Raw genomic sequence first — 17,668 nt, 5'->3', positions numbered from 1 at the left:
TTCACGTGAGCGTATTTTTAGGTATTCATGCAAAGATAGTTTTCAAGTTTGCTTGCCCAGCTTTTCAGCAAATTCTTTGAGCACAGTTGAGCTGTACCTTAATTTGTAGGCCCATAAGTTCTGCTGCGCATGTTTTTTAATATATATAAAACTATATATTTTGTTTTAATCTTTCTAATTAGTAGATAATCACGTGTAGTCTGGGTAGGAACATAATTGTCAGCAATATGTTTTTAGCTCTCTTAGGATAAATGTTGCTTTAATGCGCGTGTGCGTCATAATTGTGAGAAAAAAAAAAAAAAAAATTCACAAGTGGAACTGCCAAAACATATCCAATAAAATACTTTATCTATAGCTTAAGCTATTATCAATAAGACACTGTGCGTGAAACGAAAGTGAGATTCGAGGGATTTGCGTCAGATGTTGTCATTTTGATAGAGATTAGATTGCGGCGGACATATAAATAGTCTCAGCTGGAGCTGAGTGGAGCATTCATTGAATATCTGTTGAGCCAACCTCAATATGCTTGCAACTCCTTTGCGCCATCTGGCCAGCCTGAAGCTACCCACCACGGTGGTGAAGGAACAGTCCCAGCAGTACGAGATTACCAACAAGGGCTACGGCAAGGATGCCGTCAAAGTGATGCACATCAATCGCAAGGGCCCAGTGCACAGCATCCAGGAGCTGGAGGTGGGAACACATCTGAAACTCTACAGCAGTAAGGACTATATGCAGGGCAATAACTCGGATGTGGTGGCCACCGATTCGCAGAAGAATACAGTCTACCTATTGGCCAAGAAGCATGGCATCGAGAGTCCCGAAAAGTTCGCTCTGCTCCTGGCCAGTCATTTTCTGAAAACCTATTCTCACGTGGAGCAGGCTCACGTGCATGTCGAGGCGTATCCATGGCAGCGCATGGAACAGGAACACTGTCAAGTGAAGGACGGCGATTCACAGTCGAATTGCAGACGCCAGCTACACAACCACGCCTTCATCTTTACGCCCACGGCGATGCATTACTGCGATGTGATTATGTCCCAAAATGGTAGGCACACTTGACACACCCAAAGCGAAGATGAGCTCCTCTAAAACACTTTTTATTCCAGATCCCAAGCCAACTGTCATGAGTGGTATCAAGGACCTGCGCGTCCTGAAGACGACCCAATCCTCATTCGTGAACTTCGTGGACGACGAGTTCCGCACACTGGCAGATCAGCACGATCGCATCTTCAGCACCGTCGTGGAATGCTCCTGGGAGTATTCGGAGACGCAGTCCGTCGACTTTCTGCGCGCCTGGCAGAAGGTCAAGGACATTGTGCTGAGGAACTTTGCCGGCGATCCCAGCGTGGGCATCCCCTCGCCATCGGTCCAGCACACGCTGTATCTCAGCGAGAAGCAGGTGCTGGACGTGCTGCCACATGTGTCTGTGATCTCAATGACCATGCCCAACAAGCACTACTTCAACTTCGACACGAAACCCTTTCAAAAGCTGGTGCCAGGCGAGAACAACGAGGTCTTCATACCGATCGACAAGCCCCATGGCACCATCTATGCTCAGCTCTCGCGCAAGGACCTCAAAAGTCATCTGTGAAGGACATGTGAATTTGGCTAGAATACCAAAGAATGTGCTACTGTGAATTTATCTTCTATATTGTATATATCTTCTTCTATTTGTATATTTGTTATAACTGTTAACTGTGAAGCTATTAAATTTAATCACCAGCAATTGCTGCAATTGAATTTATTCAAATATTATACATAGACTATCAGCTATTCCATAAGAGAGTCATGGGATCGTATGACTATTCACATATGGATATTTAATGTATAAACTTTATGCAAATTTTGGTGATCGGCAAAAGTAGGCACTGCAGACTTTAAAAGTTATACAGTCGAGTTACGATAATTCAAAATGGCTGAATTTAAAATAATTAAATTGAATTTAATTAACTATACAATTTAAATAAACTAATAGCCACATCCATCCGTTCGTCTGTTTTATTCAACTGCAGAAGGACCAAGTAGTCGAGGTAGTCGCATGAGCAGGACGAGATATTAGGTAAATAACAGAGGAAGAGATGAAGAAATATAGAGTTTTAGTACATATATATTTATCCTCAGCATCCTGTATCTCAATATATCTTTACGAATATATATAAAAAAAAAAAAAAAAAAAAAAAAAAAACAAGTCAGAAGGCTCCAGTCGAGACTGCTCGACTAGGAGATACCCTGAGCCCTCCAAGCTGATATTCTAATCATTCTGCACTTCTTCTATGTAGACATGCACTTATAAGCACGCGCTCTGCTAACTGCGCAGTAAGCAGCGGCTGCGCTTGGGCTGCGCTGCTATGTGGGCAATATTATGACAATTTATTTGTTGAATAATTTCTTTTGTAGACGTACGATCTTTATGAAACTTTTCAGAACGTAATCATAACACAAGTCTTTAGTACTTGAAATGCGTTTTTTACAAATTGTGGGCGAAGGGGGCGTGGTATCCAAAATCTGTAAATTACAAAATCTTTGTGTCTATTAACTCTATATACTCTAAGTCTACAGGCTTAAAAGTGTTCAAACTAGGCTGAAAGAACCAAGTCGATTTTTCGATTATTCTCGATAAAACAAGTTATCGGACGAGTTATCGAACAAATAAAGCAAACTCGTACTTCCTATGGTATACACGAGTACGCATGCCAAATTACAGCTCTCTAGCTCTTATATCTTCTGAGATCCTTTTGCGGACGGACGGACGGACGGACGGAAGACGGACGGAAGACGGACAGGGCTATATCGACTCAGCTCTTTGTCCTGATCAAGAATATATATACTTTATGGGGTCTGCGATGATTCCTTCTACCTGTTACATACTTTTCACAAAACCATTCCTGATTCCTGATTCCATTTTGATTCCATCTACTAGACTAGAATAGAGTTGTTGTCAAGATCTCATATAAAGTTTTATTACAATTCATATATTAAGAATGTTATTTAAAAGTGTTAGTAAAACCTAAACTCTTCTTATTGTGTTTATTTCCAAAAATACATTTTCCTTAAAATGTTTGCTAAGCGTGTGCGTTAAGTAAATAAAATCTTACAGGGCATTCAACTCGAAAGGCATTCCAACACTCGCCTACAAAATACCCCATAAAATTGAGTTAGAAATTTTTAAAGATAAACTGTCTCTAGATTCAGTTTAAATATTTTAATCTCAGTTGAGAGATCAGTTGAGTACTTTATTACTTTAGTACCTTATCTACCCCTTGGCCATACCCCAACAAATATTTTTTTTTTCTCTTCCTATCTCTACGACATACTAAACTAACAAATACAAAAGTCCGGGTTCGTATTACCGTGCATTACTCACGGAGCGGTTTCCCAAAACATATTTTGCCCGAGTTGCTGAGAAATTATAAATTGCCCAGCAGCTGGAGCTGATAAGGTTAAGCCTATGAGTAACACCTCGTATTTCGTTTGGTTCTCAGAACTCTCACTGGGCATTGAAATCTCGTTGTTTGTTCTGTGAAATTAAAGACGACTATGATTTTGCTCTGATTGAATGCATAACATGAAAAGAAAAGCTTTCAGGTATTTTACCTAATTTTTTTTTAAATTTATTTTTCATTTCTTTTTTTGATTCAGTGAAAAGTTTGCGCCTCGCATTTTACCATAAATCTCCTAGGGGTCTGCCGGAGCAGCATATGTAGTGCGAGCGCCAGCACAAATCATATAAAAATGCAAATGTTGAGCTCACAATTTTGCTTCGATCTTTCGTTTAGGGGCATATAAAAGCCAGCAGTAAATTTCAAAAGTCAACTTCATGACCCGGAAAATTGCAAAATAAGCCAAAAGCTACCCTTCATTGTGGGGCCAGCGGGTTAGTGGGGTGCCGAGGCGAGCAGCTACCTGACCCACTGCCTCTAGTTTCCATTGACTACACATACATAAACATACACATACCCATGCATACGTTTATTTGAAATTCATCAAATTTTCATCATCATTGGTCGGGCCCAGGAAGTGCTGTCCAATCAGCAAAGGCAATCAACACTATTATTGTATCTAATCAAGGCACAGCCACAGAATTTGCAACTGTCGATTAGCTGGGTCCACTTGCACCCTATACAGTGAGCACTCCCCCACTCGTTGATATCTCCATTACGGATGTCAGCCACAAAACGAGCATCACGTAATCATGGGCATTTGTGTAAATGTGTGATTGAAGCTTGAGAATCTTTTCGAAATGACCTGAAGAATTTCTCTCTTTGATTATATATTGTATATTGGGATTTATCAACAAATATAGGCATAACCATAAACTGATGTGTTTATAGAGATTTTATGACTTATTTTATATTATTTATGAATTTGAAATTGAATTTTGAGAAAAAAAAAACTGGTTTTCTATTCGCGTTGTTCATTTAGTAGAGAGCTGAATAAAATACAAATTTGAAGGGGAATTTTTTGATGAGCTGGAATAATACTTTAATATATGTATTATTAACATTAATGTTTATATACATTGGATATTAAACCCATTTAATTTTACAAATTCTTCAAAATGTATATTTTTTTTTTTTTTTTTTTTTTTTTTTTTTTTTTTTGTATCTTAAAAGTATAAATTTAAAATATTTAAATGGATATTTCAAATTGAATTGAAAGTGGTTTCTGTGGGTCTCAAAAAATCTTTGGCCTAGCTTGCCTTTATTTGAATATGTATAGAAATTTAATGCAAAATTTAATTGAATACAAAATACGCAAAGGAATATTTTTATTTAACTAAATTTAACTATTGTTGTCCATTAGTTTTTTTTTTTTATATATTTTATATATCATAAATTATAATTTTTAATATTATATTATTATTATTATATGATATATATATTACTTTATTTATATATTATTTTAATTATTATATTTATAATGTTTTCTTCTACTATTTTTATATGTGTCACTCACCTTAGATTGATTTATTCTCAAAGAAATTAATTTAAATGTTAGGGTTAGCCCTACCCACACGCTAACCACATCTGTTTCGTTTCACTTCTCTTCACATGTTCTTGAACCATATAGATAACATTTATGATGTTTTATGAATGGGCTGGTATGCTTCTGTTGTTTATAAAACAAATTCCAAGCCCATTAAAAAATATATATAAATACGCCTGCGCAAGCTATGTTTATCAATTGTCTGTCGGCAGTCTACATAGCCTATTAAAACTATCTTGATCTCGTCTGTATTATAATAATACTTATGAGAGGTTATACAAAATAATATACATAATATTCATTCGGTGCTACTCAAATGGATTTTATTTATGTTATTATCCTATGTAAATGTAATAGCGAAATGTTTTTAAAAACTTTACAGAGAGTGGGCACAACTTTGCTGTTGTTAGCTTTCATATTCAAGACTTTTCCATTTCCCATTTTCCATTTGCGATTGCCGTCTGTTGCTGCTGCGAGTGGCCACAGTTTACGCACAAATAGCCAAGGCATCTCTTCCGAGCCAGCTACGAGTGCTGTATATATAATCAGTGTTTACTTTCTATCTGGGCCAGGAGCTCGCATAAAACTTGGAAGTTAGTTAATGTGCCTTACCTTCGAGTTGATCTATGTAACGGAACTCAAGGGTCACACAAAACTACACTCGGGCAGAGTTCTGGGACAGGTTTAGTTGTTGGTTTGTTTATGCGCTGCTGGCAGTAAATTCCACTTGAAGGCCAAGCCAGCTCAGCTGGCAGTCGTTGGCAATACAGTAAACACGTGTATCATACAGAGGCACATTTTAGCTATCGTTCATATGTTAATGTTTGTGCATTAGGCTAGAAAGGTGGAGCCTCTTTAGCTGCCTCTAATTAAAAGCCGCAAACGAACCCATACACACACACACACACGCACACAGGTGTATGTTGTACAATTTAACACTGTCACGCATCGTTTCGTGTGGGCTTTTGTGCTTCGACCTTTTTGGCCAAAAGGTAAGGCTAATCACTGAGGGATCCAGGCATTCACTTAACGACTGCTCACATAACCCTCAGCACTCAGCTCTCGGCCCTCAGTCCTCAGTGTCGTCCCCTCCACAATAGCTACAATTAGACTAATGAAAACCGCATTGGAGCTCTGTAATTTGATGTCTAGCTTTCGCAGAGTCTGAGACATCTCAACCCACTCCCTCTCCCGTCGTTTTTTGGGGCCATTTGTTTATTCTCTGTCGGAGTTTGGCTTTTGCCAATTAAAATAAATTATTATACAATTTACTCAGAGAAGGCAATGCCTGACGAGAACTTAACACAATTACGCACAGATTTATAGCGTTTTTAGACAGCAACAATAACAAATGCAAAAAAAAAGAAAAGAGAAAAAAGAAAAGAGAAAACATTTTCCACGGCAATGGCCACAAATTCCGCTGTTGCTCTTGCCTTCTGGGACAGGCAAATTGTGAAATACGAAATGCGAAATATAATGAAATGCTTTCAGCAATCGATGACAGACAGACGGACAGACATGCAGACATACACACACACACACACACACACAGACTGATAGACAAACGATTGTCTGTCTCCTGTGCTGTCTGCCATTTGCGAAATGCATTGCATTTGGCTTTCAAATATTTTTCCATACCCTGTGCACACACAGCTGAAATAAATGTAATATTGTAGAGGCATACCTGATGTAGACCGAATATTGAGCAGTCTGATAAACTCGTAAAAACATAAATATTTTCGCGAGTAGGTTCATTTCTCTCATTTTCTCTGTCAATCGAAGTGGGTGGAGCCTTTCATTTAGTGTTGATGAATTTATCGATAACTTTTGCTTTTATATATTGAATTTGTAATTGAATTTATGGTGGTCGTTTGAGTACGCTTTCAGTTTAATTAATTTAAATTTTATTAATTGAATCCTGCTTTACTTTTTTATAATTGAATTTTAGGTGCTTGAGAATGCTTTCTAATGAATAACTGTAAGCCTCGTTAAAATCAATTTATTTTAATTTTAATAATAGATTTTGATTTAGCTCTTGAATATGTGTAAGAGTAAACACATTGAGTTATATTTTAATTTTTATAATGAAAGAGTTTTTTTTTTTGACTCGACTTTCTATTTAAAAAATTTGTTTGTCTAACTATATTTTTTTTTCCTTTTTATACCCTGAACCCATTGAAAATGGGAAATCAGGGTATAATGGTTTTGTTGAAATGTATGTAACAGGCAGAAGGAGGCGTGGCAGACCCCACAAAGTATATATATTCTTGATCAGGGTGACGAGCTGAGTTGATTTGGCCCTGTCCGTCTGTCTGTCTGTCCGTCTGTCCGTCTGTCCGTCTGTCCGTCTGTCCGTCTGTCCGTATGTTTGAACGCGTCGATTTCCGAAGATATAAGAGCTAGAGACTTCAAATTTTTTGTAAAATGTTCGTAATTACAGCGCGGATATCGAGTTTATCATTAAAATTCGATAACTCATCCCGATCTTTTTTTATCGATGAAAAACCTTATCGAAAACCAGTTATAAAATTATATCTTCTACACCATTATTGCTAGAGTCTCCAAATTTTTAATGTATGCTTATATGCAATTTATACAATTTCGGTTTTTGTTAAAATTTACCCCCCACCTCTAAATTCACCCCCTCACCCCCACTTTTGTAAAACGCGTATTTCAAATACTAGAGACTTGTGCTTTGGCAATTAAATGCATATTCATGTTATAATCATAATCTGAAAGTTTCATGAAGATCGTACGTCCACAAAAAAAGTTATTAAACAATTAAGTTCTCATAGTAAGCGCACACTGCAGCCCATGCGTGTTTATGCGTGGGTGCTTGTATGTGTATGTGTTTGTGTATGTGTGTGTGTTTCTTGTGTAAGCTGAAAGACGCGAAAAATTATTGAAATAGCTAGCACTCCAAGGGTTCAGGGGATCTCGTAGTCGAGCAGTCTCGACTAGAGCTTTCTTACTTGTTTCAATTTTGTTTATTTTAATTCTTAAGAATTATTTACTCATTTGCGACAATGTTTATTATACATTTTTAGATCACAGGCTATTGCTCTATTATAGACTAGAGGGTATTTACCAATCTAGCAGTTTTAAGTGTCTTAACTGAGCACTTCATCTTCTCTTTTGCTGCTTAAAACATTTGAAAACATTTTGTACTCATTGCCTGCGACAATGATGCCCATTTTGATGGATTAAAAGTTAAATAGCTCTCGCAGACACCCCGGGGAGTACGAAAAATCGAGACAATGGACCAGACGCCCGTTGCTTGATTTCCATGCGAAAAAAAAGAAAAGAAACAAAAAAAAAAAAAAAAAAAAAAACAAATAAGTTGACCCAGCAAATTTTGTTGAAAGCTCAACTCGTTTGCCATTCAAGGTCAAGTTGAAATAAAGAGAAGCAGCTGTCACAAGCAGGCGAAAAAATTAAATGAGAATATTTAAACATAAATAAATGTGTATGTACATATATATGTGGCATAGTGCTAAAGCATTGGGTCAATATTTAAATATATATGTATGCCAGTGCTAGCACATGTTACTCTGAAGCGTGCAGAGTTTGCTTTAGGATTGTTTGGCTCTTTGTGGACCTCAATTGCCTGTGGATGCGTGTCTGCTCAACTGTTTTGGGGCGGGGCTCAGTGGCCATGGCTAATGTACGCTGTGCAATGACTTTTGGCCATGGCCAATGGCCATGTTGCAGTGGCTCAGAGTTGGCATTGTCCTCGAGTGCGTGCGTATGCGGGCAGCCATTGACTGTGGCGCCGGCCAGTTTTAATTGGATAACACGAGCTGCGTTGACTGGCGGCTAATTGCTGAGCATTAGGCTGCACATTGGGCCGGCGGCGGCAGCGCCAGGGTCTCGCCTGGCCCTGTCAGTTAGCCCTGTCATTAGCCCTATTGCCAATTGAGGCAGTCAAGTTTTGGCAGAACAGCAGCAGCAGCAGCGGCAGCAGCTGCTCTCGGACAATATGCAAACATTTTTAAGAGTTTAAAGCAATGCGCGCTGGCTGCAAAGTTTAAGCACTGTCAACGCTGCAGCCCAACTCGGCAAAGTGACAAAAACTTTTGCGGTGATAAGCGTCAAGTTGCGCTGCTGACTCCCAGAGTCGCTCGCTGTTATGCCCATAACTGTAGGGTCTATCCTGCATACAAGCATGCAACAGTATTCGTTTTTTTTTAAATACCCTGCAGACAATGGAATCGAAAGGGTGTACAAAAATTGTTGCCTTAAACATATTATATATGGAGAAATTAAATAAATAAATAAATAACAGACTACTGTTTAAGAGTATAGATTTATCGATTATTGATTGATCGATATATATCGATACATTTACCTTATAGATTACAAGCTTCAGTAGTAAATAATATAATATAGTGAACATTAAATGAAGTTTTGCGTAATAATGCATGTAAATAATCGATCGATTTACTTTAAATGTTATCGATTATTATTGTGTAAAAGTACCTATCGATTTGTTTATCTTATAATGACGATCTTTTTTGTTTGTATTATTCGGTAAGAAAATAAATGTGGGTATATATTGAAATGTATGAGGTTAATCGATAAATATCGATATAGCATTCGAAATTTTTGTTTACATTTTGCGGTTTACATAAGCTAAAAAAAAATAAATAAATGTTCGATTCATTGTTTATAAATCGCAAATTAAATATAAGTTCACTATAATTTGGTGTATATCGATAAACATTGATTTAACACCGCACACATGAGACTTTAGAAAGCATTAGACTTTATAAGCTTCTGCTGTCGAATGTTGTATTCATGCTTACAAGTCCCACATAGCAGTATTTATTAGATGGTTATCGATATAGCGTAACAAGCACTTGGACACATTTTACATCTCCCTTATCATACTTGTTTGTAGTCCATTCACAAACTTATAGACAGTAGAGCTCTTTCTTCACAGCCATACATCCAGGGCATATCTTAGTCGATTATCATGCTGCTTGATTTTCCTTTGTTGCCATACTTTGTTTCTTTTACATTTATTTTAGCTTCCGCATTTGAGCCAACTTGTTACTCAACTAGTACTTACAAGGATGCGACTCGACGTCATTGTCAACGTCATAGTTTTGCCAGCTACTCTCTCGCTCGCTCCCCCTCTCTCTCTCTCTCTCTTGTTCGCTCTGTCTGTCTGCCTCTAACCATTGGCATGTCGACGGCCCTTCGTTGCTGGCTTTTGCATCTGTTTTTGTCGTCATATCAGTTTTCGTCTGAATAGACACGTTATCTATACACAATATGGCTTAAAGTGAGCCGGCTGGCCGCACTAAGGTGTCAGCTCTGTGCCCAGAAATGCGAGCTGAGCGCTGAGAGTTGAGAGCTCCAACTTGTTTGTATGTAGGTGTATGTAGGTGTGTGTGTGTGTGTTGGTGTGAGTGTATATACACCAGATTTTGCATGTTTTGAATGATATACTCAGCCGCAGCTCGTTAGCCGAGTGTGCGAGTGTGTGAGTGTGTGAGTGTGTGAGTGTGTGGCATGCATTGTGGCACAATTCTTTTGTATTTTCTTGCTCAGACGTACATTGTGTCGACACAATCTATTGCATTTCTTCGGCTCCTGCGACTCGCAGGGCCACGGACTCCTGCTGCTGCCTGGGGCTTTCGTTTTTTTCTTTTTGTGTGCCATTTGAGGCATCAACTTTTGCTCGCTTGCCTTTTGCCACAGCAATTATCAAGCAGCAAGTTTATAGACTCTTGCGGCTGCTCGTTAGCCACATTTGTTTGCATGAGCCGAGGCAAATCTAAATTAAAGCACTTAACACCTGTATAACGCAATTTAATTGAAATTGCACAGCCCCACTCGACTAGAGCAATTTATTATTGCCAAATGGCAGCAACAACAGCAACAGCAGCTTCGACTATAAATTTGATTTGCAGCCAGCAATTGGAGAGAATTGCTGCTGCTCACAGTTCAAGTTGAAAGTTGCAAGTTTCCAGTCTCATTGGGCACTTGGTACTGTACTCACACAGAGGCATAAATAATGCATGTCTGATAAATTAAACAATATATAGTGGAGCAGCCATTAGTTATGCATAATGTATACGCCATGTGCGCCAGACTTCAACACCCGCAGAGGATGCGGCAGAGGACGGGACGGACGACAAGCGACAAATGCCACGCCCGAAAAGCGGAAACGGAAACGTGCATAGTGCATGGCAGTTGCACAAATGCCACAGCACAGTGCAGGATACATTATAAAATGGCTGCCAATAGCTGCTTTTTGAGCTATTAGAAAAAAAAAAAAACAAAAAATACTTTAAAGATGTTCGGCAACCAGTTGAGGCAGTGGTGGCTCGTCATGGAACTGCAAATCAAATAGTCTTGTATACAAAGTATAATGCCTGCTATCACACTTAACTGATCTAATTACAGTTGGCAGCAGCTCCGCCTCCGCTTTAGCACCGCCAGCGCTTCATAACCGAGGCAGACAATGGCTCGTCATTAGGGGTAGCCAGCATAGGAAACCGCCCCTGGTGGTTCGGTGGCGCAGTGCAAACACAACTGTAATTATGTAATGCATAAAGGCCACATTTACCGTTGCGCCAGCCAGCCATCTGCCATTCGGTCCATCCGCTGCCCCCGGCCTTCCCTCGTCTACTCGGTCCACTTGCAAAATGTCGACAGATGCTATAATTGAAATGAAAATTACTGCAGCTGCCAAAGTCAAAATGTTGCAGTTGACAGCAGCTAAGCTGTCGCTTCCCATGGAAGTGGGCGTGGCATTGGCTATGGCAAATGGTCTGGTGAATGCGACAAGATGTTGCATGATATTGCTGCGAGCCCCTGCTCCCCTCCCAGATGATGCAGCAGTCGAGCAGCCGAGCAGCCGAGGCGGGACAACTTTGACTGTAATTACGCATACGTCACGTTGCCAAACTGCATAACTTGGGCAAAAATGGCTGTCAAAGCTCATGTAATTTTCGACTTAAAAATTGCCAAACATACTCACACACACACTTGGACCTTCACACACACACACACTCTCTTCAGTTCTGGTAAAGCAATTTGCTTGCGCTTTGTTGTGCAGCCAGCGGAAGATTTTAATGACGTTTGCTGCTGCTCTTGCTCCTGCTGCTGTTGCTGCAGCTCGTGTTGCTGCTGCTGCTGTTGATAGTGGAGAGGAGCTCACTTAATTTTCTCATTGACTGCTTAAATTTTAAGTTGAAATTGCCAAAACTTGCTATCAAGTGGCATATCAAGACGTTGCTTAATTATAAAATTATAGACAATTACAGTTATATTTATATATGATATATTTTCTCTCATTCTCTTATATATAGTAGTATATAAGCTGATTCATATTTATATAGAGAAATATTTTCATTCACGACAACAATTTTCATTTTTGTTTTTAAGTCTTGGCAACTTTATTATTATCGCTCAAGCTGTGGAGCCCACCTGAAAGCAGCAGGCGAGCAAACTTAAAGATAACCCAATTTGCATCCTTTATGAAAACTTTTAGCTGAGCATAAGGCTGGCCATTCTTACTAACATGTGGTTGCCATTGTGGGTGGGGAGGTGGTGGAGCGGTTGCATGATTGGTGTTACGGCTTAAGTTCCGATAAATTTAATGGAATTTAAAAGTCGTCAATCAGCAGAGGCGAAGCCGAAGCCGCAGCCTGGGCAAGTGCTCATTTTTAATGCATTTCATACACAGGCACACACACCTTACACCTCACACACACACACACGCATACATGGGCACAGTTAAGCTGCAACAATGAAAGTGAAAAAAACAGCCTCGCAGGACGCAGCCTTCGCCGAGTGACTTTGCACTGGCCGCCAGCAAGGATTTCATAGCATTCCTATAATTAATGATAAATATCGCACGGAGAGCACATGCCGTTCCATTGCCGTCAGACGGCAGACGGATCGAGTCGCCGCCAAAAGGATTCACACTGGAATGACAAATGGTGGACGCCACCGGCCGCATATTAATTGTTAACCGCGACTGCCATTCGCAGGGATGAACGACTAATTACACAGCCTGTTAACAGCTGCCCAGCTGAAAGTAACTCAATTCGATTCTCTTAAGCCGAAAGCCAAAGTTCATTGATTAAGTATTGTCTACAAATCAATTTGATTTGATTCGATTATATAGATATCAATTTTGGCTTAAAAGTTGTATGAACATAAAGTTATAGCATATGTATTTCAAAGGTAGAAAATATATTTTACATTCTCTTTAAATGTCTCTTTAAATGTCTGCAAATGCATATCATATATTGTATATATCTGTTCAGCATAATAGCAATGTATGTTTTCAGATTGATTAAAATGAATAAAATAGGCTGAATTTTTGTTGGAAAATGTGATTTCAGTCTTTCTTTTCTGAAGAATATAATAATATCTGGGCTTAACAGAATTTATTAAATTTAATCACGATTGTCTCTGATCTCTACTCTCTATTCTCGCTCTCTCTCTCTCTCTCTCTCTCTCTAAAACTTCTTTTTCTCTCTTACTCTCTCTTTCTCTCTATCTATCTCTCTTTCTTTCTTTAATAAAAGGACATAACTATCTCTGTTTAGTTATTTCTTGGTTCTTTACTCCGTCCTTTATGTCTTTTGCATCAACTGTCTCTACCCTTCTCTTTCTCTCTTGCTCACTATCTCTTTCATTTTAACAATCTGGTTACTCATCTTCCATCTTCCATCTTGTTCGTTAATATCTCTCTTCTCACCTCTCGTCTTCCCTCTTTGATTATTAATCTATTCGCTTTTTCTCCCTCCCTGTTTATTAAGCTTATCTCTCTTCATCTCTCTCCCTCTCTCTCTCTCACCCTCTCTCTCCCTCTCTCACCCTCTCTCTCACTCTCTTTCTCTCTATTTCTTGCTCCCACTGTGTCTCTTCTTGTCTTTTTCTGTCTTTCCCTCACTGAATCTCCCTCAAAGTAAAATTCTAAGCCTTAATCCGTTATACAATTTGACAATTTTTTTTTTTTTTTTTTAACCAATATGCGTTTATTTTTATACTCCAAACTATTCACAATATATTTAGCTAAACAAAGTAAAACAATAATATTTTGGAACAACCCACAGAATTCGCCTAACGATTTGAATTTATGAGGAGTTTTGGCCAGAGCCCTAGTAAAAACCATTTAACAAGCTCAAATATTTCGATGCAGAGCCCCCCACACAAGCAGTAGATGCGACCCAGCCGAGTGCCTAATCCGTGCTGGGTGATATGCACGTCCAGAGGTACAGCATGCCAGCGGCGCAGGCTAGTTGGAACCACTGCAGATACTTGATCCACGACATGGACCGGCGATACTCGAGGTGCATGCGCTGCACGGTCACCGCGAGGTTGCGCTCGACCACGCGCAGGCCGGCGAAGCGCACCTCCTCGAAGTTGTGCACGGCGAACCAAATGGGATAGTGCTGGTGCTCGAGATAGAGGCCCGAGGGGCGGGCCACGTCGCCCGGCTGGGCGACGATGTTGGCATCGTCCGCGCCGGCGTTGGGCCCCTCGCCCAGAAACGGAATGATGTCCTCGTGCAGCAGCAGCCGGCGCATGCAGCACGGACAACGGGACAGCACGCGGCTGTGCAGATCGCCCCAGAGGCAGGTCCAGCAGAAGAGGTGTCCGCAAATGGTAATCACCCCAGCGCGCACATAGTCCTGGCACACATTGCAGAAGTACGGGGCCAACAGGTGATTCCTGCGCCGCCGGCGTATTTCTGGAATGGTTGCCACCTGCTGCTCATCCTCGGGATTGGGCTCGTCTGCTTGGAGTACAGAGGATTGGAGTCTGAGTGGCAAGGCCTAACGTGTCTCACCTGCATCTCCTGCCGTCGAGTCGGCGTCGTCTGTGCGCGCCAAATCAAAGTTATCGTAGAAGAAGTCCACAAAATTCTGTTCATTTTCCATCCAGTTGGCCACATCGTCTCGTTCTTGAAAATCCATTTTGTTTCGACTTTTTCGATTTCGTTACACCTATCCGCAGACTCGGAGTAAAATGTGTAAAAATTGATTTTGTTGTATATGAACTTGTGTGTAAATAAAGTAAAACTACTTGGATGGAAGAATCTACAAAACACAAGGAAACTAAGTGGGAGACTCGATTGATTGATATGCATACTACGTGAGGGTTGTCGCATTCCATCAAGTGTAGTCCGTGCTTGCTGGGGCTGCCTTGGCTCACAGTCAGCTGCAATTAGACAGGAGCCGTCGCTGTCGCCGTCAGGCCTCATAAATTGCAGCCTCCTGCCCGCTGCTGCTTGACAGGACGCGCGTCCTTTTGGAGGAGGCGCAAAAATCGGAGCTCAGCTCGGACACTGTCTGACATATGGCAGTGTAATTTATGCATACAATGAACCAATGCAATGCGCTGGCTGTGGCAAATGCCACAGATTCATTTTGCATTCCCATCGGCGGCCTCGCAGTTGACCCTTTGTAGCTGCGTTCAAATTTACGCGCTGCGGCTGCCAATTTCGTTTGTCTCTCTCTATCTGTGTGTGTGTGTGTGTGTGTGTAAATTGTGCTTGTTGGCATTGAATGGCCGTGGTTATTGCACTGTCGAATCGATTGCCTCAGCAAACCATCCATACACACATTATTGACCCACATCGCATGTTCGTTTTACATCATTTAAATAAATAAAACATCGAAATTAACAGTGCGTGCAAACAATCATTAAACTCTTCTCCCTCACAACAATGGCTGTGCACTCAACTGTGGCTTTACAACTATTTATATGTTAGCATAAGGGCATTCAGTTTCCTCACAGTTGGCGTACAAATATATAAGAAATTTACAGAAAAAATAATATATATATATATAAAGAGGGTAAACTTAAGCAAAAATTACTTTAAGTTTAACTACTATTTATGTAAGATTTATTTTCTATTTTTGTACTCAATTGAGTTGTATATTTACTTAGTGTAAAAATGAATGTTCAACTTTAAGTTTTTGTTTATATGTACAAGAAAGTGTATGAATACTTGCATTACCTCTTAAATGGGTAGATATAATTAACTAGAAATAATAATTTAATTTTATGCAATTGAATTATTTGTTTCATTTCATCATCAAATGGAAATTCAATTAAAATCCATAAATGTTTTTAGCACTTTCAATTTTATTTAATTAATTAACTTATTTCACTTCATTTTTAGCATTCTCAATTTTAGTTAATAAATAAATTTAATTAATTAATTTATTTATTTTTTATTTATTTTTTTTTTTTTTTTTCAATTAACTTCATTAAAAATATGTTTTCTTGTTTTCAAACAAATATAAAAAACAAATTTTTTATTTTTTATTTTTTCCCGATATGAAAAAATAATATTTATAGAGCATTATATACATTTATTCCTTTTAATTCCTATATATATAGAAATTGAATTGCATTGACATTAAATATGTATATGTATTTTATTCTCTTTTAATATATAAAAAAAAAAAAAATTATTAAAGTGTTTTCTCGATTTGTTTTCTTTGAATTTACTTTTTTATTTTAATTAGTATTATGAAGATAATTCCCACATAAAGAGCAAAAAACTGTATCGTCATTTGACATTTAATTACCTTGCCATAAATCGTTTGAAATGCACAAATATTTGCATTCATTTGAATTATGAAATTTTAAATTGCATTTAATTTAAATGAAATCAAAATTTGTATTTAATAAAAGCAAGTGTAATTATAACGTGTTAATGCGCGGAGCATAATTAAAAATGTTATCAGTTACCGTGGCATGACTTTTCACGGCATTTGGCAGGTGGTCGCGGATAGAGTTGAGTGTGGTGCGCCGTGGTGCACTGTGGTGCGGTGTGGTGCCGGCAGCTGTGCACGCCAGTGGCTAGTGGCACTCGCTGTTAGTTTTTATTGGCTTCATTTGGCATTTGATGGCCAACGAGCACTGAACACCGAGCGTCCAACCAACCAGCCGGTCATATGTGGTGCAGTCAGCTTGATGGTTGTTTTTGTGGTTGCGGGTGTGTGTGTGTGTTGCTAGACGAGTGAAGACTCGTTATTTGCATACAAATGGCATTTAGACTCGTAATACACTGCGTATACGCAATAAAAGTGTTAAGCACTAAAGCAGCAACAACAAAAACAAGAACAACAACAGGGACAACCGCATGGGCTGCCCATTAAATGCAACAATAAATTGCGTATACGCAACGAATGGGTCCGCGACTCGACATCCGGAATCGACTGTCATGGCATGCCCGAAATTTAATTAGTTGGCATTTAACATTCAGCATTTTGCAGCTGATGTTTTTATAGATGTTGCTGTTGTTGTTGTTGCTCATTTTCCGTCCAATGGCATTCGCTGCTTTTGGGCATTTCATTCATTCGACTTGTGTTGTTGTTTTCATTTCTTTCCCTTTTTATTTTTATTTTTCAGTTAATTAAACGCACGCAAACATTTCGACGTTCTAAATTATACGCAATTAAATTTGAAATTACTTTCGAGTGAGTTCTGCTCGCGGCAATAACTTAACTGGAAATTTAACTGCAAGCCCCGCTGCCGCTGCTGCCGCTGCTGCTGCTGCTGCTGCTGCCAAATGTCACATTTGATGTGGCCCCTTTCCGAGAAGTCAGTCGACCATTTGCGTAATTGGCCAACGCCTATGGCAACTTGCCTTTAACTTTTCCGGCTGGCAAGTTTCAGGTATCTTTAAGTTGATATTCTG

General features: G+C 39.3%; 2 protein-coding genes across 2 annotated transcripts; one reads left to right on the top strand and one right to left on the bottom strand.

Annotated features, from left to right (window-relative positions):
- The first annotated feature begins 507 nt into the window (after window positions 1–507).
- Window positions 508–1,740, top strand: LOC149270231 (uricase-like). The gene is made up of 2 exons (XM_089468382.1): window positions 508–1,045; window positions 1,107–1,740. The coding sequence occupies exons 1-2, from the start codon at window positions 523–525 to the stop codon at window positions 1,589–1,591; spliced, it is 1,008 nt and encodes a 335-aa protein (XP_089324508.1). The 5' UTR covers window positions 508–522; the 3' UTR covers window positions 1,592–1,740.
- Window positions 1,741–13,957: 12,217 nt separating this feature from the next.
- On the bottom strand, window positions 13,958–15,067 carry LOC108610103 (uncharacterized). Its single transcript, XM_018001949.2, has 2 exons — window positions 14,804–15,067; window positions 13,958–14,749 (listed from the first exon to the last, which is right to left on the bottom strand). The coding sequence occupies exons 1-2, from the start codon at window positions 14,928–14,930 to the stop codon at window positions 14,193–14,195; spliced, it is 684 nt and encodes a 227-aa protein (XP_017857438.1). The 5' UTR covers window positions 14,931–15,067; the 3' UTR covers window positions 13,958–14,192.
- Between the last annotated feature and the right edge of the window lie 2,601 nt (window positions 15,068–17,668).

Source organism: Drosophila arizonae, chromosome 2 (genome assembly GCF_054131065.1).
Source record: "Drosophila arizonae isolate 15081-1271.41 chromosome 2, UAZ_ARI_1.0, whole genome shotgun sequence".
NCBI lineage: Eukaryota > Metazoa > Arthropoda > Insecta > Diptera > Drosophilidae > Drosophila > Drosophila arizonae.
The sequence above is the reverse complement of the archived record's forward strand: the minus strand, read 5'-3'. Positions and strand labels throughout refer to the sequence as shown.

Excerpts from the sequence above, each read along its gene's own strand:
- LOC149270231 (XM_089468382.1), top strand. The coding sequence starts at position 523 with ATGCTTGCAACTCCTTTGCGCCATCTGGCCAGCCTGAAGCTACCCACC. Across the intron at positions 1,046-1,106 it reads TGTGATTATGTCCCAAAATG|ATCCCAAGCCAACTGTCATG; the intron begins GTAGGCACACTT and ends TTTTTATTCCAG.
- LOC108610103 (XM_018001949.2), bottom strand. The coding sequence starts at position 14,930 with ATGGATTTTCAAGAACGAGACGATGTGGCCAACTGGATGGAAAATGAA. Across the intron at positions 14,750-14,803 it reads CTCGACGGCAGGAGATGCAG|ACGAGCCCAATCCCGAGGAT; the intron begins GTGAGACACGTT and ends TACTCCAAGCAG.